The 26,524-nt window shown below is 47.6% G+C and overlaps 1 protein-coding gene across 1 annotated transcript in view; it reads left to right on the top strand.

Annotated features, from left to right (window-relative positions):
- Window positions 1-26,524, top strand: part of ZNF541 (zinc finger protein 541) — a 69,777-nt gene that overhangs the window by 25,501 nt on the left and 17,752 nt on the right. Inside the window, exons 4-9 of the mRNA XM_088477181.1 lie at window positions 22,592-22,650; window positions 23,761-23,884; window positions 24,371-24,532; window positions 25,078-25,393; window positions 25,617-25,680; window positions 25,762-25,883. Coding sequence (XP_088333307.1) covers window positions 22,592-22,650; window positions 23,761-23,884; window positions 24,371-24,532; window positions 25,078-25,393; window positions 25,617-25,680; window positions 25,762-25,883 — 847 coding nt within the window. The remainder of the gene's footprint in view (window positions 1-22,591; window positions 22,651-23,760; window positions 23,885-24,370; window positions 24,533-25,077; window positions 25,394-25,616; window positions 25,681-25,761; window positions 25,884-26,524) is intronic.

The raw sequence follows: 26,524 nt of genomic DNA on the forward strand, positions 1-26,524 counted from the left end.
TCAGAATCAAAACGGGCTCTAGAGTCTCTGTCTTATGCAGGAGACGTCCTATTTGGTCCAGAAATAGATACAATTGTGACTACTTTGGTGGCTAACAAGACGGCGTTCCTGCGCTCTGCATATAATACAAAGCCACGGACACCATCCTTTCAGCTCTTTAGCCCTCAAGGCAAAGCCAAGGGTCAGTCCTTTCCACGGCAACAGACCACAGCCAAGGCCACCAAGCATAGGGCCAAACAAGCCTGGGCCACTAGACTTCCACCTGCCAAGTCTGAGGACAAGCCTGCAGCCCGATGGGGCGGGTCTCTCCATGGGAGCTCCCATGGTGGGAGGCCGACTTCTTCAATTCACCCAAGTTGTGCATCAAACCACTTCAGATGCCTGGGTAAGAGAGGTGGTCTCCCACGGATACGCCCTCTCCTTCCTGAGACGACCCCCCCAACAGTTCTTTTGCACAGGGCCTTCATCGGACTCAACCAGGGCCCTGCTGCTCCAAAAAGCCATTCAGTCCTTTCTGAATTCAGGAGTAATAATTCGGGTCCCCTCCTCACAAGGGCTATTATTCTACCCTTTTCTTAGTTCAGAACCCCAATGGGTCTCAGCTGCCTATCCTCAACCTCAAGTCTCTGAACAAGATTATTATCCTAGCTATGGAGCCTGGAGATTTTATGGTATCCCTAGACATTCTGGACGTTTACCTACATGTACCTATAGCGCCTTCTCATCAACAATATCTCCGGGCTGCTACACTGCAGCAACATTACCAATTTCAGGCTCTGCTGTTTGGCCTTTCAACGGCTCCTCGGGTCTTTACCAAGATCATGGCAGTTATGGCGGCCTCTCTTTGTCGTCAAGTGATCAGACTGTTACCATACCTGGACGATCTCTTGCTGTTGGCCAGCTCGCCAGAGACTCTTCACCGCCATCTGCAGGTAACCATTGCCTTTCTACAAATGCACGGTTGGCTGATCAACTGGAAAAGTCTTCCCTGACACCCTCTCAAAGGATAGTACATGTGGGAGCCCTCCTGGACTCTCGAGTTCAGAGAATCTTCCTAACATCAGACAAGATTCCAGCACTGCAACACAGGCTTCGCAGACTGCTCCACAATCGCAGAGTGTCAATTCACTCTGCAATGCAGGCCTTGGGATCAATGGTGTCCACCTTCGACATGGTGGAATTTGCCCAGTTTCACTCCAGGCCACTACAACAGCTGATCCTCTCCAGGTGGAACGGGCTACCCCATCTGCTCAGATCCCAGACGATCAGCCTCCCCCTAGAGGTTTGCCTGTCCCTATCTTGGTGGTTACAGACTTCCCATTTGAACAAGGGTCGTCCCTTTTGGATCCCGGTCTGGGCTCTCCTCACCACAGACGCAAGCCTCCGAGGGTGGGACGCAGTAACCGGCCAGCACTCCTTCCCGGGTCGATGGTCCCCAGTCGAGGCAGTGCTACCAATCAATATCCTGGAACTTCGAGCCATCTACAGAGCTCTCACTCTGTCTCAGGATATCCTTCAGAGCAGGCCAGCACAAGTACAGTCCAACAACACCACGGCTGTGGCCTACTTCAATCACCAAGGGGGAACTCGAAGTCAGTCAGCAATGACAGAAGTGTTCCGCGTTATCACGTGGGCCAAACACAATCTCTCAGCCATCTCTGCAGTGTTCATCCAGGGAATTCTCAATTGGGAAGTGGATTTCCTCAGCCGTCACGACATGCATGCAGGAGAATGGTCTCTACATCCAGAAGTCTCAGCTTCTGGTGGACAAATGGAGTCTCAGAAGTGGATCTCATAGCCTCAAGACCAGTTTATGGAGCCAGAACAAAGGACCCCAACATGGCCTTCATAGACGCCTTACTAATAGCTCCGGCTTGGCCCAGACATCATTAGCACTCCGATCTTCAAAGGCTTTCCACAGATGTTCCTCTTCAACTTCCTCTACAAATAGACCTATAGTCTCAGAGTCCATGTCTTCATATGGACCTGGCCCGTCTGTCTTTAACGGCGTGGCTTTTGAGACATCCCTCTTAACGGCTAAGGGTTTCTCCAGCTCTGTGGTGCAGACAATGCTCAGAGCACATAAACCGGCCTCAGCCATGATTTAGCACAGAATACGGCATACATATTTCCAATGGTGTGCTCCAAGAAACTATGACCCTCAAGTCTTTAAAGTTTCTCTATTCTTGCCTTTCTTCAGGCTAGACTAGACCTAGGCCTCCGCCTAGCATCTCTCAAAGTGCAGGTCTCTGCTTTGTCTATCTGGTTTCAGCGCAGAATTGCTCCTATACCGGATGTTCACACCTTCATGCAAGGTGTTCTGTGTATACAACCTCCCTTTGTCCCTCCTGTGGCTCCATGGGATTTGTCAGTGGTACTCAAAGCACTTCAGGAACCTCCATTGGAACCCCTGGAATCAGTGGATGTCAAATCTTCTGGCTATAACGTCTGCGCATAGGGTATCGTATTTAGGGACGCTTTCCTGTCGCTCCCCCCTTTTAATATTTCATCAGGACAGGGCTGTTCTTCGAACATGCTAGGCTTCCTTCCCAAGGTGGTTCTCACTTCCACCTGAATGAGGAAATTGTGGTTTAATTTACCAGACCTTTCGGCAGGTGAAGCCTCTTTGGATGTGGACCGTGCCCTGAAGATCTATGTGGACCTTACTACTTCCATCAGGAAATCAGACTCCCTCTTTGTCCTATATGGATTCCATAAGAAGGGATGGCCAGCTAACAAACAGACTCTGGCTGGATGGATTCGCATGACTACATCACAGGCTTACAAACAGACTGGCCTTCCTGTGCCGACTACCGTCTCTACTCACTCTCTGGGTCCCTCGTGGGCAGCCCGGTGTGGCACCTCAGCTGAACAGCTATGCAAGGCGGCCACATGATCTTCTGTCCACAACTTTCTTAGGTTTTATGCCTTTGATACATTTGTTTCTCAGGATGCTTCCTTCAGGTGTAGGGTTCTCTTATCAGCTCGGGAGCGTTCTCGCCCTTGCTTTGGGACATCCCCAATGTCTCCCTGTGGAGCCCTATGGACTCTGAAGAAGAAAAGGAGAGTTATGGTAATACTCACCTTCTTTAACTCTCTTTTTTCGAAGTCCATAGGGTCCACAGGGCACCCAACCTGACGCACCTGGCTTCTATGGGCTTCTCCTCTTGGTCACTTGTTTCCTTCTCTGCGTGAGAGTGTGAATCCTCAGTGTACCAGTCTTCCTTCTCTCCTGTCCAGCTCCTGCCTTGGGCTTGTTAACAAAACTGAAGTGTCCTCAGGCTGTGGGTGGGGTATAGGGGAAGGCCTGGAGCATCCTGGGATTGAGAAGCTTTGCTGTTGGTGTCCGGTCCTTCAGGTCCTACCTACACCCCAATGTCTCCCTGTGGACCCTATGGACTTTGAAGGAAGAGAGTTAACGAAGGTAAGTTTTGCCATAAATCTCCTTTTATAAGTGTATACAGTACCTGGTAGCTCGCTACCATGCCTGCACTAACCCCTGCTACGGAAATCCTCTCCTGAACCTCACTTGATAACTGCATATCTGGTCACGTACAGGTGCAAAGCAATAAGGTGCAGACTTGAGTTATAAATGTGTAAAATCAAGTTACAAGTTCAAGATTCAGTACAGAGGAAAGCAGGATTCAATGCAACAAGTCTAAGAATAGAATTCAGTGCAGCAAGAATTAGGGGTAAATTTACTAAAGTGAGAGTTTTTAGAAGTGAGTTTTAGAAGTGATGTTTCCCATAACACCCAATCAGATTCTACTTAACATTTAACTAGCACCTTCTAGAAGATAATAGCTAGAATCTGATTGTTTCCTATAGGCAACATCACTTCTAAAACTCACTTCTAAAAATTCTCACTTTAGTAAATTTACCCCTTAGAGTCTGGAGAAGACTAATAACCTGACTGCTAGGTAGAGACCTTCTTTAATAGGCAGAGGTGGAGGAGCTCTGAATTACCTTAGATCCTTGGCGACACTAGAATGAGGGTACAGCAGTGTTAGTGCACAGGTGCACGGGTGCCTGGGAACAGCGACTGGTGAATATTGCCTCCCTTAATCTTTTTAACCACACCAGCAAAGTGTACCGATTTGTGTCAGCAACTCACCCAGACTGTATTACCTCCAAGGAGATGGCGTCAGTCGAGTAACATTCTTCTGGACAGCTCCAGACATTTGTAGACTTAAGGTGCATACACACACAACGATTTTTTGAACGATTATCGTTAATGATATCGTTCAATCGTTGAAAAAAACGTTCACTTTCTAAGTTAAAACGAACGATTATCGTTCATGCGTGTTCACGTTTGTAGTTCAGTCAGACTGACCAACTCAACGATTTTCATTAAGGCAATATGCAAAAATCGTTTGTAGTTCAAAAAAATCGTTCATTACATTTAGTAAATGAATGATTTTAGTAAACGATTTTCGTTCATTTTTCCCTTGAAAAAATGAACGTAAATCATTTACTAAAATCGTTCATTTACTAAATCGTTGTGTGTGTATGCACCTTTAATACTAAGGCATATAGGGCCTGATTCAGACCCGCTCGCGAGCGCTCGCAAGCGGGTCGATGTTACCCAAGTGCGCATGCGCACGACGGAGGCTGCTCCGTCGTGCACATGCACGAGACCCGAATAACGACGTCCAAGCCGTCGTTATGGGTCTCGCACCAAAGGGGGCGTGCTGTCGATGGTGATTGACAGCACGCCCCCTTTGGTGGGCGTGCTGGGGGCGTGGCTGCCCAGACGGAGGCGTTCCCATGGGAATGCCTACCGTCTGGGGCCGGCCCCACTGACATCACTAGTGATGTCTGTGGATGTGCTTTTGGCTCTGATAGAGCCAAAAGCACTCCAGGGCTTGCGGCAGCGAGACCCTACCGCAAGGGTCTCGTCGCAAGCGCGATGGTCGCGATGGTCTTGACCATCATTTTGGCCGCTCGCTATAGCTGTGGGTGGTCACCCACAGCTATACGAGCGGCCGGGAGGCCGCTCCAAAAAGGAGGAGGGACGGCCCTGATTCAGAGCGAGCGCTCTGTCAGAGCGTCCGGCTCTGAATCAGGGCCACAGGCCACACCACACGAACATGGTGTCCCAACATTCAAATTCACTTTATATTGGTGTTTCCAGTTCTTATCCACTACCTATATAAGCAAAATGCATTTTAAAGACTATTAGTTGAGTGAATAAATATTAAGATGGAAAAACTGGAGAAGAATCTGGTTATCATTGCTTTGTAAACTGCTAACTTTAACAATGTATTTTTCCGATGTCAATGCTGGGTTACCATACTTGTGGCGTGAGCTATTGAGTATAGTGCTGAAAATATGTATTATGCAGAGGGAGGTTGGGGAGAAAGGACCCAGCAGTAATTGTTCTAATTAGGAACATGGGGCCTGATTCAGAGCCACTCGTAAGCGGCAGCTCGTTCGCTCCGAGCGATGTTTGCCCAACTGCGCATGCGTACGGATCGTTATACGCATGCGCGAACCAGTCAGTGCGGCCGAAATTCATGTGCTCGCAAAATAGCGAATGCCTGCTAATTTGAGTGACAGAATGAGGCGTATGTGGGTGGTAACTGGGGAAGGTGCTTGAAAACGGGGAGTGGAGATCCGATCGCAGGCGTGCTTAAAGGTCAAAACGGGCGTTTTACGGGTGTGCATATTTAAAACAGCAGCGTCATTGACCACGTCACTGGGTTATTTTAGAGCCAGAACTGCTCGCAAAATTGTGGTAGCAAAAACCAACCACAAGAATAGCGAGCAGCTCATACCCTGGTCGATGTACTCGATTAATCTAATAAATAGCGGACATGACGTAGGATGCGAGCGGCCAGGGGGCGTAGTTTCCCAAAAAACGTCTGCAAGTTTTGTTCGCTCGTTCAGACCTAGAGGCGTGAACAGACCGCAAACAGCGAACGGTTGATTTGAATAGCCACCCCTATTTTCTCCTTCATCCACTAGGGGACACTGGAGTTCAAGACAGTGGGGTATAGACGGTGGTAGAGTAGAGCCTGGCACTTTAAATAATCTAGAAGTGTGACTGGCTCCTCCCCCTCTATGCCCCATCAGCCCCAGTTTTTAGAATGTGCCCGAGAGAGCCGGTCGCACATCAGGCTGTCTCCAGCCTTTCTCATATAATCATATTTTAAGCTTTTATACAAGCACTGAGGACAGGCAGGCTGCTTACTGTGGCAGTCTGCCTGCTACGTGGGAGCCGCCGGGAGGGCACCACACGGCTACTGCAGTCTGTGTCCGGTGACCCTGAGGGGGGACTTTAAACAGAGTCATCGGACTCCATGAGGACCCGCCACAACTGAAACCGGTTCGTGTCCGGGTTTCCTCATTTGCCCCCCAGCCCAGCAACCCGGCCGCAGCAGTCCGTAAGTATATCCCACTACTCCTGACTAGCTGGAGTGGTGGGCCAAAACGCTGGGCTCAGGGACAGCGCACACTGCATGGCTGTCACACACTGCTCCTTCCCCCTGCCAGTGAAAGTGGTAGTGTCGGAGCTGCTGACTGACTTATTCCTAGCCATCCCCCTCCTATTAACGAGGGGATGGAGTCGGGCTCGTGCTCTAAGCCCTCATCTGAGAGCAGCGCGGTCTGCCGGTCCGTTAGCGCTGCTGCGCTGACATACTCTGCATTAGTCCCCCCGGGAAGGGACCTCAGAGGTACCTGGGAGGGCATCCTGCCGCGTCTAGAGCGGGCAGCAGCAGCCCCCCCATTATTAAAATGGCGGCCGCACTCGGGGAAAAGCCACGCCCCCCTTCGCGGCCCTAATTGCGGGGCAGCCCAACCAGCGGGGCAGCCAGGTGTGAGTAAGACAGACGCCGCACCGCTGCTCACTAAATAGTGCAGCACAGGCGAGGTCCTGCCATCTGGTGTAATGGCCGGCTTCAGGAGGCCAGACGCGTCCCTCTACAGAGGCAGTTGCAGCGCTGACAAGCAGCGCGATCCTTGGTAAGGAGTACCCGCGTAAAGAGGCTTCCCTTATTGAGCGGCCCAGCCTTATAAATGTATCTGCTGGTCCCGCACCCCGTTCTGCAGGGCCGGGAGGAAGGTTGTGTTCCCTACATTACGCCCAGCCCACTCTTTCCTAGTAAGTGGGCAGAGGCGAGCATAACAGTGCACGCGCGCGCGCACACACTGATAGCCGGGATTTTAGGGAAGGGCGCGTCATGCATAATAGCCGCGCCATCTGTACCACTGCCTGCCGCTGGTTAAAGGTGCAGTGCAGACCAGTGCCTGAAGAGCGCGGCTGCCTCCTAACTCCTGCAACAGGGTTAATTAGCGTGGGTATCCTACGCGACTCCCTCCTCCCACGCTGGGAGTGCTGCTAGCACAAAAGTAGAGATAGGAGTATAGGGCTGGCTACAAATAAGTATCAGCGCAGGGCTCGGATCTCTCCACGGCTCTTGCTGTGTGGAGTTTGTATGTTCTCCCGGTGCAGGCAGCACTGTCTTTGCTTAGGCTGGTTTTAAAAAATTAGCAACGCTCCTCATCTAGATCTCAGGAGGAGATGCCGCGTCCCGCAGCTCCTGGCTGGGCTGAGCAGGCTTCCCTGTTAGCTATAACATAGGGCTAATAGCCTTACGTTATACCAGCACAATGCGGCTCCCCGATTCAGTGCTGTATGACCTTCACACTCCTGTCACAGCAGGACAGCATCACCGCTTTATACTATTAAGGGGGCTAGCAGCGCTGTGCTAACTGGAGTGTAGCAGTTTGCACACGTACAGCGCGGTATTCATGTACAAACAGCGCCCCCTGTTTCCCTTTTAAGGACTGTAGTTACTACTGCACACAAGCATGATAGCTCAGTGCACTACCTGCAGCAGGGAGTGCTTTAGCGTGGGTCTCTTACGCCTTCCACACTGGGAGTGCTTCAGCGCAAAGGGTAGGGGAGGCCCTGTCCTTGTATGACAGGAGTTTAGTGCTAGCTACAGTGCATAGCTGGTTGCTAGCTGTATGGGAACTAGCCCAATTCCCTTTTGCACCATAACACCACGTTAGGCGGTTCTGAAAGAGGCCAGTTCAGTCGATGCATCACAGCTAGAAGCGAGGGATTGACGAGACAGTCCCGCCAATGCAGCGCCGCTTGGCAGGCTTCCCTTCGTTCTATAACAAAGGGCGCCTAGCTTAATCTAATGGCTTGGTATCTTAGCTTGTGAAGTATCATAGCCTCATGGTGTACTAGCTCTACTGTTCTGGTGCTGCTGCCAGAACTTATGGTTATAGCATACCCTTCACCCAGGGTTAGCACATTTTGGCGTCCCATCCCCAGGCTTATGCCTCACATGGGCTCGCCTTAAAGAGGGGCAGTATCTTCCCATGCATATATGTGGCAGCACATATACTACATTACTACATATACTACATTATAGGCTGGTCTTAAAACCTTTCACCAGTTTTCTGTGCTTACTTTAGAAGGTATGCATATGTGCATCTATTTATTTCTCATGTGTTCCCTTCGGCAGCACATACAGGAAGAGGTTAGTAACGTGGCATTGCTGCCTCACAGCACTGAGGTGGTCTTTTTGATTCCCACTTCGAAAAATGGGTTAATCTGGCGCTAAAATGGCTCACCTGCTAAGGCGAGTACACCTGTAACAGAAGGGTCCCAGGATTGAAACCAGTCTGGGACAGCACGCAGCTAACATACCCTGCCCCTGCGCAGTAGCAGAGTGACGGCCACACGCGGTACATGAGCAGTCCCCCTGCGTGGGGGTAAGCCACGTGTATGGTATGTATATGTGTGTGTGTATATATATATATATGTAATATGTATATTGTATTTTATACTAGCCCTGCAGTAGAACATATACATGCTGGAGTGAATTTTGTCCTTGGGCTCAGTTCCTTCCATGGCTTTAATTTTTGCTCATGTTCTAATTTTACAATATTATTGTCACCTACTAAATTTGTATGTAGGTATGCATATGCATATGTGGATATCGCTTCTTATCCTTACCATAAGAGCAGGGGTAGGATCTGTTGTTATCAGTTTTATGTCTGATACCTTGCATATTGATAGAAGGCTGCGATTGGAGGCTGGACTCCTGATGCGGTAGATGGTACAATAACTCCGCTTAACACGATCTCTCCCGGGGGATTGGGTTGTGTGTATATACATGTATATGTGTAGGAGGCCTATACTTCTACAAGCATTAGGTTACCTATAATACCACGCATGGGAAGCCGCCAGGGATTACCAGAAGCTGTACGCTATATCCATACATATTATATGGTGGCTCTATAATCTAAAGTCATGTGCTGCAGCTTACATAGTGATAGTCACAATTCCCTAAGGCATTGCTTCTAGTATGGACCCTAGCCATGTCACATGTATATAAGGATATATACTTATATAGCTCGGTTCATGTTAGTCTATATCTATGGCGCCCCGTTTCGGGGGACCTATTATCATTACAGTGATGCACTTGGTAGCAAACTGGTAAGACGCCCATTCCTTGTATGTATATTTCCTAATAATTGGGAAACAAAAACCTGTTTTCTGTTTAACCCTACTGGGGTTATCACTACTGCTATCTCCCTTCTTTGCTTGGGATAACTAACGAGTTCTATGTCTAAGTACAGGTACCCTTCTCAGTATCGATTCCGATACTCCATATTATTGTCGTATATCTCAATAGAATGAGTCTAAAGGGCTCTTAGGTACAATTCATATCTTGAAGGCCTAGGGCCACCTACCGATTTAGGCAGGGACAGACCTGGGTTATATTAGATTGGTGGGCATAATACACATTGTAAATATTTATGTAAGGATACTTAAACTAGCAGACCGTTTTTGGGGTATAAGTATAATCTTCAGATACACGTCTCTAATGGAACAGGCTCAGGTATAGAGTCCTGTTTTACGACCTTCTTGTCTCCACTAACATTCTGCTAGTTTCCACAGTATTTTCTACTGCACATCTCCAGACTGAAGTACGTGCTGTAGGGCATTGGTCTTAGCCCACTGAAGCTACTCTCTATTCCTAATGTGGCGGGTTGCTTTGCGATACAACAGGTCAGTGACATTCTACATTTCGGGCCAGAGGGCTTCTGGTCGCTCACAGGTGAGAGCTTACCCACTAATGCCTCGGTAGAGGCTCCTATTTCATGTAAACTGACATACATAGAGTTCTTCTCCCTTACTGCCTCCTAGCAGCCATCCGCTCTTTTAATCAGTTGGCTCTACACTTTAGAATTTTCCTGGAGTGTGGGTGCATAGTTACAACATTGAGAACCAATTCTACTAGAATCTGTTGGCGTTATGGACCAAAGCACATCTCTGGGCTACTGCACATCTTTACATAGAAGTGTGACAGTCACTATGTTCCACTCAGGGGGCCTGGTGGGTTTCCTGTTCAGTAGCTGTTGATATTTTTATCATACTGACAGGTACCTGACTGGTATCTTCCTGGTTGTTTTCATGCTATGTTCAGGCCAGCAGTTACTACTACCTATGCACTTCCATCATGTTGGAAGTTGTCCGTTGTTTTCTCTTTAGCGTCAGGGTTTCAGTTGCTGGTTTATTCCTGTTCTCAGAAGGGGTTGTACTGCGGTCTGACCCTCTGGAAGGTATTGTAATCTCAATCTTCTCGAAGCCGCCTCGGCCTCATGCCCAGGGTGATCTCCACTCGTTGGAGATTTCTATGGTCTCATCCTTCCGCTGGTTCACAACTTTGTAGTAGTTGGACTTTCGGAAGGGTTCAGGGCGACTGTGCGGCCTTGACTTTTACCTTATACTTTTTGTGAGGAGTCTGTGGACTCTCTGTTTTTGTAGATTGGTATCGTTATACTTCTATCTATATGAGTTATGTCCAGCAGTGCTGGTATTCTGCTATCTGCAAAATGTGGCAGCTTCCTGTTTCCGAATCTGGTACGGTTTCCTCGAGGTTTCTTCTCGGGTTACTGCCCTTCTCCTATGGATTCGGGTAGGAGTTCTCTGCTCCCAACAGTCTGGCTTGGTCTGTTTTCAGCTGAGTTTACAGTGTTCTGATGCTTCTCATCTGAGGGTGTTTTCTCGCTAGCCGCTTATTCCATTCGATTACTGTACGTTGTGGTATTCTGTGTCTGTTCCGCACGGAGTTCTGGTTGTCTCCTGGCTCACGACACTTGATTCTCAGCTCTTGCCTTCCGTTGAACCTCCGGTTCTATGCGGTCCCTGTTCGGTTGCCCGAAGGGTCGGCATGTTCTCCGCGCTTCCCACCCGGGAGGTTGGCTTTGGGACGTCCCCACTGTCTTGAACTCCAGTGTCCCCTAGTGGATGAAGGAGAAAACAGGATTTTGGTACTTACCGATAAATCCCTTTCTCCGATTCCACAGGGGACACTGGACGCCCGCCCGGCGCGGCGTACCTGCCTGTTGTGGGTCTTTATATAGTTGTGTGGCTGCATGTGTTCCCTGCAGTGGTTTCCTCTGTTCTCCTTCAGTCGGTATTGTTCCGTTCTGTGGTCTTCTCCTTCTCCTCGTTTTCCTGTTGTCCTCCGTCTCCTCTCGGGCTCAGTTCTTAAACTGGGGCTGATGGGGCATAGAGGGGGAGGAGCCAGTCACACTTCTAGATTATTTAAAGTGCCAGGCTCTACTCTACCACCGTCTATACCCCACTGTCTTGAACTCCAGTGTCCCCTGTGGAATCGGAGAAAGGGATTTATCGGTAAGTACCAAAATCCTGTTTTCTGGACGAGCGAGCGCAAATAGCGTCCGGCTCTGAATCAGGCCCATGGTACAGGCAGAAAATAAGCCGGACACTGGTCAGTTTTGTAGCTCTGCCCAACAGCTGGATTTCTTTCTGACGGCTACTTAATCAAAAGGACTTAGGAGCTCTTTCAGACCCGCTCGCTAGATGTGTTCGCTCGCACCTAGGGCCTGATTCAGAGCCGCTCGTAAGCGGCCGCTCGTTCGCTCTGAGCGATGTTCGCACAACTGCGCATGCGTATGGGTCATAATGCGCATGTGCAAACCAGTCATTGCGGTCGGAAATCGTGTGCTCGTAAAACAGCGAGGGGCTGCTAAGTTGATTGACAGAATGTACCGTTTGTGGGTGGTAACGGGAAGGTGCTTGAAAACGGGGGATCTGAACGGAGGCGTGCCTAACGGTCAAAAGGGCGTTTAATGGGAGTGCATAATTAGTAAAGGAGCGTCATCGACCACGTCACTTGGTTGTCTTTTAGCCTCAACTGCTCGCAGTGATAGCGGGCAGAAAATCCTACCACAAGCACTGCGAGCAGTTCAGATGCCTTTCGATGTTCCCGATTAATCTAATAAATACCGGAGATGACGTGTGATGCGAACGGCAAAGGGGCGTCTTTACAAAATAGCGAGCGCATTTTTCGAACGCTCACTCAGACATAGAGGCGTCAACACACCGCAAAGATCGAGCGCTCAATTTAAATATCCGGCCCCTTTTTTAGAACGAGCGTCCGCAAATAGCGTCCGGCTCTGAATCAGGCCCCTAGTGTATGCAAATCCAGAGCATGCCCAGCAAGGCAGGCGATCGCACGGCAAGGCATTAGCACACCCACTATATCTTGGCATGCGATCACTTTGTGTATGCAGACGCCCACTTGCGCACGTCATCTCCTGGAAGTGCATGAAACCATTGGTACATCGAGCACCATTGGATGCGATCGCAGCGCTTGAGGTTGCCTATACCCTGCCGCAAGCACTACGATCACTTCAGTGTGAAATTCAACCAGGTGACGTGTACAATGACGCTGCCTGTTAATTATGCACGCCCCTGAATCGGCGTTGAGTTGCTCAGGCACGCCTGCATTCGCACCTCTACTCCCCCGTTTCTAGTGTCCTGCCCCTGTTACCACCCACCAACGGCCTCTCCTGTCACTCCTTCAGATGGGCTTTCTACGCTGGGCGAGCGAACGCTTCCCGATCTTTCGTAGTGGTTCGCGCACTTGCATTGCGATGCATACGCATGCGCAGATTGCAAATATCGGCCAGGTACAAGCAAACGGGTCTGAATCAGCTCCTTAGAGCCTCCATCAAATAATAATGAGGGGTCTGACTTATTTATGTACGCAGCGTCGTTTAATTGTACTTAAAAGTATGGAGACATCAGAGGTATACCTCGTACTTTCTTTTAAAACAAAGGTAATGCAAATATAGTTTCTGTGCTCTAACAGGGACCGTGGACGTCATTCAGACCCGCTCGCTAGCGCTGTGCGCTCGCAAGCGGCCGGATGGTTTGCATATGCGCATGCGCACGCTTCGTTCTGTGTGATCGCAGGCCGCTCGCTCGCCCAGCAAAGACAACCCAGTGTAATGAGTGACAGGAGAGGCCGTTTGTGGGTGGTAACAGGGGTAGGACACTAATAACGGGGGGAGTGGAGGTGCGAAAACGCAGGCGTACCTGGGTGTTTCAACCGTTTTAAAGGCGTGCATAATTAACACGCAGCGTCATAGTACACGTCACATGCCTGTTTTTTACACTGAAGTCCTCGCAGTGCTTGCGGCAGGGTAAGACAACCACAAGCGCTGCGTTCGCTATCGATGGTGCTCGATGTACCAATATTTTAATACTCTTCCTGGGGATGACGTGCGTTAGTGGGCTGCTCAACATACGCTAATGGGAATCTGCATAGACAGTGCGATCGCTCGCACCGCCAAAGTGGGTGTGCTTATGATTTGCCGAGCGAGTGCTTCCCATGGCATCACTTCGACAAATTTGAATATGCTGGATGCGAGCGATCGCATCTAGCGAGCGGGTCTGAATCAGGTCCCATGTGTGGGCCATAGCCCGTCGCACCCTGCCCCGCACACACTTCTTATCTAGTGTAGAGCAGGGCCGAGGTGGCATCTTCTTATCCAGTGTGTGCGCCGTTTGGCTGTGACATCATAGCCTAGCGCTACATTGCCATCCCTTTACTAACACAGAGGAGGAGCAGCAACTTCATATTAATGAGGCAAACAGTATAGCAGAGATATATCTCCTATAGTAAAAACTCCTACAGTACATGCGTTACACGGTGTGTATGCACAAAGGCGCACGTGCGTTTGAGACACATGGTACTAGAAATGTCTTTGAAAAGCGCCGGGCTTTCCTAGGCGGTGACTAAACAGACGCATGGAGATGGTCTGTCTGATGGTGCGTTATGGGAGTGTCGCTGGAGTGTTTGCATACACGCTCAATCGTTCACATTGGAGGCCTGATTCAGAGTCGAACGCAATGCCGATATATACACAGAACAAGCGATTTATTTGCTATTGCGCATGCGTGAACGCAGCTCTGCGAACGTGCAGCAATTGTTTTCTGACCACGTTCGTATGAAAGATCAATTCGCAAAGTGAGTGACAGGTAGTCAGCGTTCGTGGGCGGTAACGGGGGGATGGTTAGAAGAACGCAGGCATGTCTGACTGTTTAAACGGCGTTTTGTGGGCGTGCATAAATTAGCCATGGCGATCTCCTTTGCAGCGTGAGAGATCTCCTTTTGTGTCAGGAGAGCGGCAGTGTTTTTCAGCTGGTCAGCTATGCCTTACATGTTGCGTGACTGCCCGATGTGCATCAGTGTTACCGATGTTTACGCTGTTGCACGTCATCAGATGGATATGAGAGGGTTTTGGTTATTTTTTTCTTTTCTACACTTATCGCAGCAGCTGCGACCACGTTAACCCATAGTTCCAGGTATTTATCCTAGAATCTATTGGTTAAAGTGTGTTAGCGGCAGATTTACTGCATGAGAAAAGAGAAAAAGGGTTTTTAATTGAATAGCCTCGGGCATAAAAATCTGAGCCTATCCCAAATTTAATGTGGCTAATTGAATTAGTCCTAGGGGTACATTTACTAAGAATCGAGTTTGGTCGAGTTTTGTTTTTTTTAAACACTCTTTACTTCGCTGAAACTCGGGTGATTTATCCATTTTTCAACTCGCTAATTTACTAAGAAGTTAGTTTAGCTGAAAAGTGAGTTTTCCGATGGTGAAGCAGATCGATATTTCTTCCCCTAGTTGCGAGTTTAGAAGAGATTACTCACCCAAGATTGCAGTGTTTTCTCTCTGCCAAACTCACCCGAACAAGCAGCCTGCAAATATGTGAGATATGTGTAAGCTGCTTGTGTTGTACCTGTTAAAAACTTGTTAAAATGTAATAAAAAAAAATTACATTGGATCCCCCCCAAAAGCATAACCAGCCCCGGACTTGTCGGCCAGTCCTGGTTCCTAAATATACGGGGAACAAAATGTGTAGGGTTCCACTGTACTTTAGGAACCAGCACCTTGCTGCAGGGCCAGTCCTGCTTTTAAGTATAGGGGGGGTGGAAATTGCGTAGGAATACCCCTATATTTAAATCCAGTACCGGACCCAAACCGACCGGGGTGTAATACCACGGGCAGGAGACCCTATTACCGGGTCTCCAGGGCCAAAGCATTCTCACCCGAGCCGGTCAGGCCAAGCCGGGGATCTCAGGGAAGGTGGGGAGTCTGAGACCCCCGTAAAAAGGGGTCCCCCCTCTTCCGAAACCCCAGGCTTGGTCTGAAGCCCGGGGCTCTGGGTACGGGGGTAATAAAGTGTAAAATCAAAGTCAACTATTGTATTTTACAGTGGAACTACAGGGGCCAGCATGCCTGCTCTTTGGCACTTGTAGGACTACAAGTGCCAGCAGGCGGCCGGCACCCGTACCTCCACTGTAAAATAAATAGTTAAATATAGACAGTACACACACCGTATACAGTAAAAGTTTAATACACACATACCACACTCACACATACTTACCTGCTGCCAGATGTTCCCATGTAGAAATCCGTGTGGAATGACCTGCAAAAAAGTTCCTATGCTCACCTCCATCCTCGCGCTGGTCTCCGTAGAATCCAGGGGGGTCTTTGCAAAAAATCAAACCACCACCCGATCCATATACTTACTACTAGCGGTGTGTGTGTGTGACCACATACACCGCTAACCGGCCCCCGACTGTTCGGTGAGAACTGTCAGGAACCCCAGCCAATCAGCGGCTGCTAACTGTAGTGCTGCCGCTGATTGGCTCCGGCTCCTGACTGTTCCCACGTGGGATGTTCAGTGAGTCAGGAGCCCCAGCCAATCAGCGGCTGCTAACTGTACAGCGGCTGCTGATTGGCTGGCGTCTCCTGACAGTTCTCACTGATCAGTCATGAGCAGGTTAGCTGTGTATGTGGTCACACACATACACCGCTAATGGTAAGTATATGGATTGGATACTCGGTTTGTTTTTTTGCAAAGACCCCCTGGATTCTAGGGAGACCAGCGCAAGGATGGAGGTGAGTATAGAAACTTTTTTGCAGGTCATTCCACACGGATTTCTACATGGCACAAGGGGACGCGAGCATCTGGCAGTATCAGTATGAGTGAGTGAGGTAGGTGTGTAATAAACTTTTACTGTATACGGTGTGTGTGTTGTGTCTTTATTTAACTATTTATTTTACAGTGGAGGTACAGGTGCCGGCCGCCTGCTGGCACTTGTAGTTCCACAAGGGCAAAAGGGCAGGCATGCTGGCACCTGTAGTTCCACTGTAAAATACAATAGTTTACTACTACTATCCACTTTATTACCCCCGTACCCACAGCCCAGAGGTGTGGGGAAGAGCCCTGGGCTTCAAACCAAGACTGGGGTTTCGGGAGAGGGGGGACCCTTTTTTGGGGGGGTCCCCACCTCCCCTGAGATCCCCGGCTTGGCCTGACCGGCCTTAGGTTACGCCATTTTTTTCCCCCTATATTTAAAACCAGGACTGGCCCTGCAGCCTGGTGCTGGTTCCTAAACTACAGTGGAACCCTACACGGTTTGTTCCCCGAAATTTTAGGAACCAGGACTGGCTGACCTGTCCGGGGCTGGTTATGGCTTTTTATTAAAAAACACTATTTATAATATTTCCAGGCAGAAACATACACAAATCACACTGATCTGTGTATGTTTCTGGCAAACTCGCAGTTCAGGAGGTGGTCTATTTGAAACTTCAATTTATCAGTGTTTTGCCACAATCTCACCCAAGATTGTAAACTTGAATCTTAGTAAATTCCCGAGTTGCATCTTTTTCATGAAAAGTACTTCCTAGTTTGGCCGATGGTGAGTTTTTTCGAGTTTGCAATCTCACACGAGTTTTATCAGTGAAAAGAGAGAACTCACTTCCAAACTCACTCCAGTTTGTCTTTAGTAAATTTGCGAGTTGAAAAACATGCCTAAACTCACGTGAGATTGCAAACCCTCCCAAACTCGATTCTTAGTAAATGTACCCCCTATAATCTGTTTTAAAGTCATGTGTATGTTTTTTTTGGGGTGAATGTGGTTTGATTGTGCATTTGTGGTTTGTTTCTCTATGTTTTATATATTTGTTTTTGTATTTCTGCAAAAGTCCTGTCATGTCTAGTGAGAGACATCATAATGGTCCATAGTCTACAATGCCTCCCTTACTTCTGCTCTGGACTCTGTTGCCCCAGCGATCACTATTCACACTCGCAGATCTACTCCTCAACCCTGGCATTCCAAATGCACCAGATACCTGCAAAAGTGTTCTCGAACTGCCGAGCGACAGTGGAGAAGATCACGCTCTAAGGCAGATTTTCTCCATTTCAAATTTATGCTCTCATCCTATAGTGCTGCGCTCTCCCTCTCTAAACAGTCATACTTTAAGAACCTCATCTCCTTTCAGTCCTCTAATCCCCAGCGTCTCTTCACTACTTTCAACTCCCTCCTTCGCCCACCCCCTCCTCGTCTCCCCTCCTTGCTCACTGCCCTTGACTTTGCTACCTACTTTACATCTAAAATTGATTCCATACGTCAGGACATCATATCCAATCAGTCCCCCAGCTCTCCACCTCCTCCTTTCCCTAGTCACCCCTCCCCATCAACTTTACCAACTCTAACATCCTTCTCCCCTGTATCTGGAGAGGAAGTCATGGCCCTCATCCGGTCCTCCTCCCCTTCCACCTCCCCCCTTGATCCCATCCCCTCCCGCCTCCTCCGCTTCCTCTCTCTCTCAGCCTGCTCCCATCTTGCCCACCTCATTAACCTCTCCCTCTCATCAGGCACTGTTCCTTCTGCATTCAAACATGCCCTTGTCTCCCCCATTCTTAAAAAACCTACCCTTGATCCTAACCTTCTTTCTAACTACCGTCCCATCTCTCTCCTCCCCTTTGCCTCCAAACTCCTTGAGCGGATTGTCTACAACCGCCTTACCACTTTTCTTTCCTCCCACTCCCTCCTTGACCCTTTTCAGTCTGGCTTCCGTTCTCTCCACTCCACTGAAACTGCCCTCACAAAAGTCAGCAATGACCTCCTTGCTGCCAAATCCCAAGGCCACTACTCTCTTCTCATTCTCCTTGATCTCTCTGCTGCTTTTGACACTGTGGACCACCCTATCCTGCTGAATATCCTTCACTCCCTTGGTCTACGTGAAACTGCCCTCTCCTGGCTGTCATCCTACCTCTCTGACCGATCTTTTTCTGTTTCCTCTCACGACTCCTCTTCCCCTCCACAGCCTCTTACAGTAGGTGTTCCCCAAGGTTCTGTTCTTGGTCCTCTCCTATTCTCCCTCTATACTTCCTCTCTAGGTGAACTCATCAGCTCTTTTGACCTCCATTATCATCTCTATGCTGATGATACTCAAATCTACCTTTCCTCCCCTGATCTCTCCCCCTCTCTTCTGACTCATATCTCCAACTGTCTCTCTGCTGTCTCTTCCTGGATGTCCCAGCGATTTCTTAAACTTAATATGTCTAAGACAGAGCTAATCATCTTCCCACCCTCCCACATCACCTCACTTCCCACTATTTCTTTATCAATTGATGGAATAACTATCTCATCTAGTCCCAAGGTGCGCTGTCTTGGAGTTATCCTGGACTCATCCCTCTCCTTCAAACCACATATCCAGAACCTTTCACAGTCCTGTCGTTTCCATCTCAAAAATATTTCTAAGATCAGACCCTATCTCACCCAGGATGCTACTAAAACCCTCATACACTCACTGGTCATCTCCAGATTGGACTATTGTAACCTCCTCCTATCTGGCCTCCCCAAATCCCATCTCTCTCCTCTCCAGTCTGTCCTCAATGCTGCTGCACGGCTTATCTTCCTCTCCAAACATTCTGCATCTGCCTCCCCTCTCCTACAAGCCCTACACTGGCTCCCCTTCCCTTTCAGAGTCCAATTTAAGGTTCTCACACTCGCTCACAAAGCCCTCACCCAATCTTCTCCCATATACATCTCTGTTCTCATCTCCCTTCACGCTCCTCTCCGCCCTCTTCGCTCAACTAATGCACGCCGCCTTTCATGCCAGCTGATTACTTCCTCCCACTCCCGCCTCCAAGATTTTGCCCGCACTGCTCCCCACCTCTGGAACTCTCTCCCACTCTGCATCAGACTCTCCACCTGTTTGCAATCATTCAAACGGGCTCTCAAGACCCACTACTTCATCAAAGCCTTCCAGCTATCATTCTAACTCCTTGCTACATGCTCATTCGTCCCCATCTACCCCATCTGTGTCAACCCAGTTTGTCTTCCCCCACCTTTTTAGAATGTAAGCTCTCATGAGCAGGGCCATCTACCCTCTTGTGCTTCTCCTTACTATAGTGTCATTTACTTCTTACTCACCACTAGGGCACCTAACACTTGGTTGCTTATCTAGGTGATATGGTCACTAATGTAGCAATATATATTATCCATGTCCTGTATTGTATTGTTCTGTAAGTCACTTGTATACAATTTGTTTTTGTACTTTGTAAGGCGCTGCGGAACACTTGTGGCGCCATATAAATAAATGCTAATAATAATAATAATAATAGTCCAACTGGGTGATATTCTTGTTAATCAATCTTGCCTGTCAAAATCAATTCTATTACCTGCTGTTTCAGTAATCACGTCTGTCTGTGCATATTCATTTTTTAGGCCGGTAACGACTGTATTACAGCAGTTTTCTAAAAAAGGCCGCTTGATAAATCTGGGGTTTCTGTTCTTTTCTATTCTTTACATGGTCTAAAACATCGATGGTGCTTTGATATTCAATTATATTCTAGAATGTGGTTTGCAGCGTTTTTGGCCATAGTAAATCTTCAGGTTGCAAAACTGCCACAAAACTGCCAGCATTTACAAAGTACCTTAAGGGGGGTATCCACTAGACGATAAAGTTGAACGATTGAACGATAATGGTAAAATCGTTCGATAATCGTTCAAACATCGTTTGAACATCGTTTGCAAATCGTGCAGTAATTGTTTCTAACGATGTACGATGCGCGCTCCCGCTGGTCGTTTGATCGTCTCCTCCATCGACTGAACATGCAGGTCAATTTCACTTGATTGCTTACACATCGTTTACACATCGTTCATGCTGAACGATCAAACGATGAACCACTATCTGCCCACTACAGCTGAAAGCTTTCAATCACAGATTGAAACAACATAGTTTATTGTTAGATCTTTTGCAAATCGTTTGCAGATCTTTTGCAAATCCTTTGCAAATTGTTCAGAGTGGAAGATCATATTTCAAGGGAAACTTCAAGGGAAAATCGTTAAGAGGTTGGACAGGGATAAAATCGTCTAGTGGATGCCCCCCATTAAGGGGGTATCCACTAGACGATAAAGTTGAACGATTGAACGATAATGATAAAATCGTTTGATAATCGTTCGATAATCGTTCAAACATCGTTTGAACATCGTTTGCAAATCGTGCAGTAATTGTTTCTAACGATGTACGATGCGCGCTCCCGCTGGTCGTTTGATCGTCTCCTCCATCGACTGAACATGCAGGTCAATTTCACTTGATTGCTTACAAATCGTTTACACATCGTTCACGCTGAATGATCAAACGATGAACCACTATCTGCCCACTACAGCTGAAAGCTCTCAATCACAGATTGAAACAACATAGTTTATCGTAAGATCTTTTGCAAATCGTTTGCAAATCTTTTGCAAATCTTTTGCTAATTGTTCAGAGTGGAAGATCATATTTCAAGGGAAACTTCAAGGGAAAATCGTTAAGAGGTTGGACAGGGATAAAATCGTCTAGTGGATGCCCCTTAGTAAATTTAGCCCTTGGAAGTGTATATTTGCGCAGTACAGATTTATGACCACTAGGTGTCAGCTCTCTACAAAAATCCTCTAGAAACCTGAACACACAGATGTGGGACCCATGCATGTACTGTAGATGTTTTTCTGTTGTGTTTATGTCACCTAGGAAAGTACAGCTGTTTATTTAAATATAAATAATAATTTATAGTTTTTTTTTCTCTAGATAACACATATGGTTACTTTTAATGCTTGCAGAGTTTTTCAAAAATATTCATACAGCATTCAAGGCAATGGGCCTGATTCAGCAATAATCGCAATAGCAAAGCTGCATGCAGGCAATAATGCGAATGCAGCAGGAGGTGGATGACATTTGCGTGCACCGGTGAATCCAGCCCAATGTTCGTTATTTTCATATACCTGACACACAAGCGATTACCGTGCTGTGCAGCAGCTGCTGAGATACTATAGAGTTATTCCTGGTAACATGAATACCGAAGAGCTGTTACCCCGGCTATTTCCTTTTGCTGAGTGAACTTTTGGGCGTATGACCGGAAGACTATTGTACAACAACTTATTGGTTATAATGTATTGGCTGCACCATATACATGTGTCTAATAAATAATAGATATTGACCCTCTGCGGCATATTAATCCTCTGTTTATTTAAGACCCTCCAGAAAAAAATTAAGCCCCCAAAATAAATACTGTGCACTGGGAGATGTTTAAGGGGATAATAACACAGGGCCTGATTCAGAGCCGGACGCTCTGACCAGAGCGCTCGCTCTGAATCATGGCCCTCCTACCTATTCTTGGAGCGGCCTCTTGGACGCTCGCATAGCTATGGGTTACCACCCACAGCTTATGCGAGCGTCCATGATGATGGTCGCGATGGTCAAGTCTATCGCGACCATCGGGCTTGCGACGATACCCTGCGGTAGGGTCTCGTTGCCACAAGCCCTGGAGTGATTTTGGCTCTATCAGAGCCAAAATCACTCCCACTGACATCACTAGTGATGTCAGTGGGGCCGGACCCAGACGGTAGGCGTTCCCATGGGAACGCCTCCGTCTGGCAGCCACGCCCCTGGCACGCCCACCAAAGGGGGCGTGATGTCACTCACCATCGACAGCACGCCCCCTTTGGTGCGAGACCCCGAGCGACGGCTTCCTCGCCGCTCGTCGGGTCTCGCACATGCGCATGACGGAGCTCCCTCCGTCGTGCGCATGTGCATTTGGGTACCATCGACCCGCTTGCGAGCGTCCTGCGCTCGCGAGCAGGTCTGAATGAGACCCACAGTCTGTAATAAAGAATTGTTTGGAATTTTTATATGTTTGTAGAGAAAGACAGAGAGATTATCAAACTTTAGATAGACAGACATATTCAGGGGTAATCACTTGCTGGCGGTGTGTGAGAAGAGCCGTCGGGAATGGTTCAGAACACTGCCTACAGCGGTGCAGAGAAAATGAGGCAATGTTATTATTATACCATGTTTGGGTCGCACATCACAGAATTGAATACCCCCCCTCCTCCCCCCTTCCCTTAGTGTCATTCACACTGTGTGATGGAATTGCTGTTTTCACCTATTTCTATCTCGGTTCCCAGGGAGAAAATAACAATACGCTTCCTAGTGTAGGGAGAGGAAGCATCGTCATTCCACACAGGTAACTACTGGCACATCCCTGCTTCACTCTCAGTTTTATATGTATATATATAGTCCACCCATTCTTAGTGTGCCCATCCACTTAAAGACATGAAAACGATTGTAATCATGCAGTCGTTTGTCAGTCTGTGATGTGCCTACACTGGAGGAGCAGTCGCTCAGTGCAGGCACATCAATAGTCTGCAAAGATGCTGAACCTGACATTATCGTCAGGGTGTCCAGCATGATTGGCCGATGATAGATGTCTAAACGACCAGCGGGGACACGCATCGCTGGTCGTTTTAGACATTTTTGCAAACGATTTATGAACGATTGAACGATATCGTTATCGTTCAATCGCTCAACTCAATCGTTCAGTGTGTTGGAACCCAAATATTAGCCACCAGGCTGGTTACAGTGAGTTGTCTTGAATTGCTCTAATAATCTGGGGGGGATAATCAAAAAAAGGAGAAGAAAAATGACAATGTGGTAGGACAAGTTGTAAAGGTGACTCCTAAGGAAGTGTCTGGTCTCCAGTTATTGTTAGTGCACACCCTCCTTCTTATACCTAGAACCCTAGAATATCACCGCGCACCACCTCATAGGCCTCTGTTGACTTTGCCCACCTGGTAGAACAGCTTAGAGAACTTTGGACTCAGCCATGGTGCTGACTGCGTATAACTGAATGGCTGCCATGGTTTTGTAGTCATCACCCTGTCTGAGTCCTCTTCACTTTCAGAACAGACTGTCCCTGGCATTCCTCACCCGTCTGTGATGACACTACTTCCTAGTAGAGAGATAGGCTGCATTACAATGCTAATTGTTTCACTCTCACTACAAAATGGCCGCTCCCACAGTGTGTACTGTACAAGACTGGTGCACTTTAATGAGTTCTCAGTTACTGTTTTTCCTCCATGAGTGTAACTGTGTACTATTTGTGTGTTTTAAGCAGTTTAGAGGAACTTGGTGCTTTTAGCAAGTGTTATTTATTTAGTAACACTTTTTTTGTATAGTGCGCGCATTTTTAGTATTCACTTAATTTATTGTTACCCTGTCCAAACTTGCACTGATTGCTTCAGATAAGTGATACGTGTTATTTTCTACCTATATCTCATTTCCTACCTCCGGGAAGATTGCACACAGATTCTGGTATGAAGGAGTCAACAGATCACACTGCCCTCATGCTCGGTGCCTCTGCGGGAGTGAAGGACATCGTTCCGTGTGATGGGGAGAGCAAGCATAGCCAACCATTGCAGGTATACAATAGGGGACTTGAGGATGATTAATCACTGCCAGAGTTAGAAGCTATCACTGTGAAGCCACAAATCTTACACTACATGTAATAATGCTCATTATAGTATAATGTCCACATCGGGGAGGTTTGTGTGAGTGGCACTAGACCCTCAAACCATAGTCTGTTCTTCTGCGACTGCATACCGAGGTCAAGCAACCACACATAAACTGGTAGAAGCACCAACTCTCCTCTGCTCCCTGCACTGCTGGTTGGTAATTGACTCTCAGCAAATTACAATGAAGTTATCTTTTGTCATTAGAAAAAAACAAATCTTCAGTCATTGGTCCAGGGAGCAAGCAATATCTTCTGGTTGTGGATGTGAATTGTTGCTCCTTATACAGTACATCTCTCCATTACATTAAACTTCACATGTCCCCAGTAATGGCTGTATAGATGAGGTTTTCTTACATTCTAGTGTGGAACTATCAAAGTAAAGTTTCTTCTATAGGATGTCCATAAAGGTGACATAGAGAGCAGCGGAGAGAAGGCAGGATTACTGCCAGAAAGTTTAATACCATCCACATGGATTGCACAGGACGCAGCTGCAGGACACCTTGTAATCCCTGTGTCTGTCCCCGTCTCTATGAAGGATCAGCAGGAAGAGGATAAGGTGAACTGGATTCATGTGTATTTTGCAGATAATGTCCCGTCTGTCCTGCATCCAGCACCAGTTCTATAGTAACATGAAGCATTGTCTCCAGATTTATAATGCTTCAATCATTTCTGTGACAGCCCAGTATTGTCACTGGCACACGATACAAGCCCGTGGTTCACTTTTTAAGCTCAGTGGTTCTGCTGGGAAGTTGATGTCACTAGGTGGGCAGCTGGTATTTCCTAAGCATGCTGGACGTTCCTTGTGACCTATTTCCTGGCGGTTCCACTAAAACTCTGGCCGTATGTTATTACATGTCTTTTTTCTTTAATGTTCCTGGTTATTGTTCTTACTGTCTTACAGAACTTTTATCTTGGGTCTTTGTTCTTCCCCTAAATCATCTTTTGAGTTTCTTCTGTCTCCCTTCCCCTATGATGTCTATTGCTTTTTGTCTGGCTGTTCTTCCTACTTGTCACCACGTTGGTTCTCATGCTACTGCTCCTGAATGTGTATGACAAGGCTTCTCCTAGCTGTTCCTTATTACTCTTCACCTTGTTGTTCAGGTAAATGGAACGACGAGTCATCTACAAAGCATTACTACCAAAACAGGGAAGAAGAAGAAGAAGAAGAGACCTAGCCATAAATCATTATATATTCCCCCACCACTCCTGGAGGCCAGCTCTTCTCCCTCTGGTTGCTTCCAGAGCAATCTGCACTCACCAACTATTTATCTTTCTGAGTATCTCAACAGTGGCACCTTCCAGTGCCCACCGTACACTCCACCTCCCATGCTGAGCCCAATTCGCCAGGGATTAGGGCTCTACTTTAATACTTTCTGCACTCCTTCCTGTGCCAAGGGCCCCGTTCTCAGCCTGCCAGGTGAGCACTAGTACAGCCATTGTCAGAGTGTGTCAGTTTGATGGTTGGTAAATATGGAACACAGGTTTACATTGAGCACTTATAGTGTAAGGGGTCAACATCAGTTTAAATCTAGAACATCAGAAGAGAACTGCTGCAGAGCACATTTATACCACACATGGGGCAGCACATTTTGGTGGTATTGGCTGCTGCATAAATTATACAGTGTACGTTATCCCTGCAGAGAAAGAGACGTCCACTTGTGGGATTTCCCTTGTGAAAGACGACATGGTGTTTACTATCCATCCGTAAGTATCGTACCTGTGTAGTCAGTCCTAAGAGACATATCTCCCATGCTACTTGTTTATATTCATGTTTATTGCCCCAAGGCACATTAACATTGGAGATCGCTTCCAGGCAGAGATCCCTGATATGCAGGACGCTTTATTCCTGGAAGGTGAAGAAGAGAAGGCTGACCTGGTTTGGAGGCCTTGGTTGGAGACTAAGGCAGGTAAGAATCCTTTCTGGAGACCTGCTTACACAGGAACTTTCCATAGCTTTTAAGATTTCTGGCCACTAATCTTTGGTCATCTATTAATAAACACTTTACAATTATTATCTATTCTATAATCGTGTGTGGTGTCTGTCTACCGCAAGCACAGCATGGAGAGGGAGGAAGAGGAGGAGAAAATAGGGGGGATAAGGGAGAGAGAAAATGAATAGAGGGAGACGGGAGGAATAGAGAGAGAAAATGAAGATGGGAGAGAGAATGAATAACAAGAGAGAGTATGCAAATATTTTAACTCCTTAGAAGACTGATAGGGCAACTTGTATTGGCTGGGCTGCAGTGTTCAATTGCAAAATCAGACGACATATCGTCTAGTGCAGAGGTTCTCAAACTCGGTCCTCAGGACCCAACACAGGTCACGTATTCCAGGTCACCCAGCAGGTGCACAGGTGTGTTCATTACTCACTGACACATTTTAAAAGATCCACAGGTGGAGCTATTGATTTTAGTGATTCTGGGAGGAGACCTGCAAAACATGCACTGTTTGGGGTCCTGAGGACCGAGTTTGAGAACCTGTGGTCTAGTGTGTACCGGCATTAGACAGGCAATAGTTTGACAGGGACAAAAGGTCGACAGGGACAAAG

Source organism: Taudactylus pleione, unplaced genomic scaffold (assembly GCF_031769625.1).
Source record: "Taudactylus pleione unplaced genomic scaffold, aTauple2 ptg000199l, whole genome shotgun sequence".
NCBI classification, from domain to species: Eukaryota; Metazoa; Chordata; class Amphibia; order Anura; family Myobatrachidae; genus Taudactylus; species Taudactylus pleione.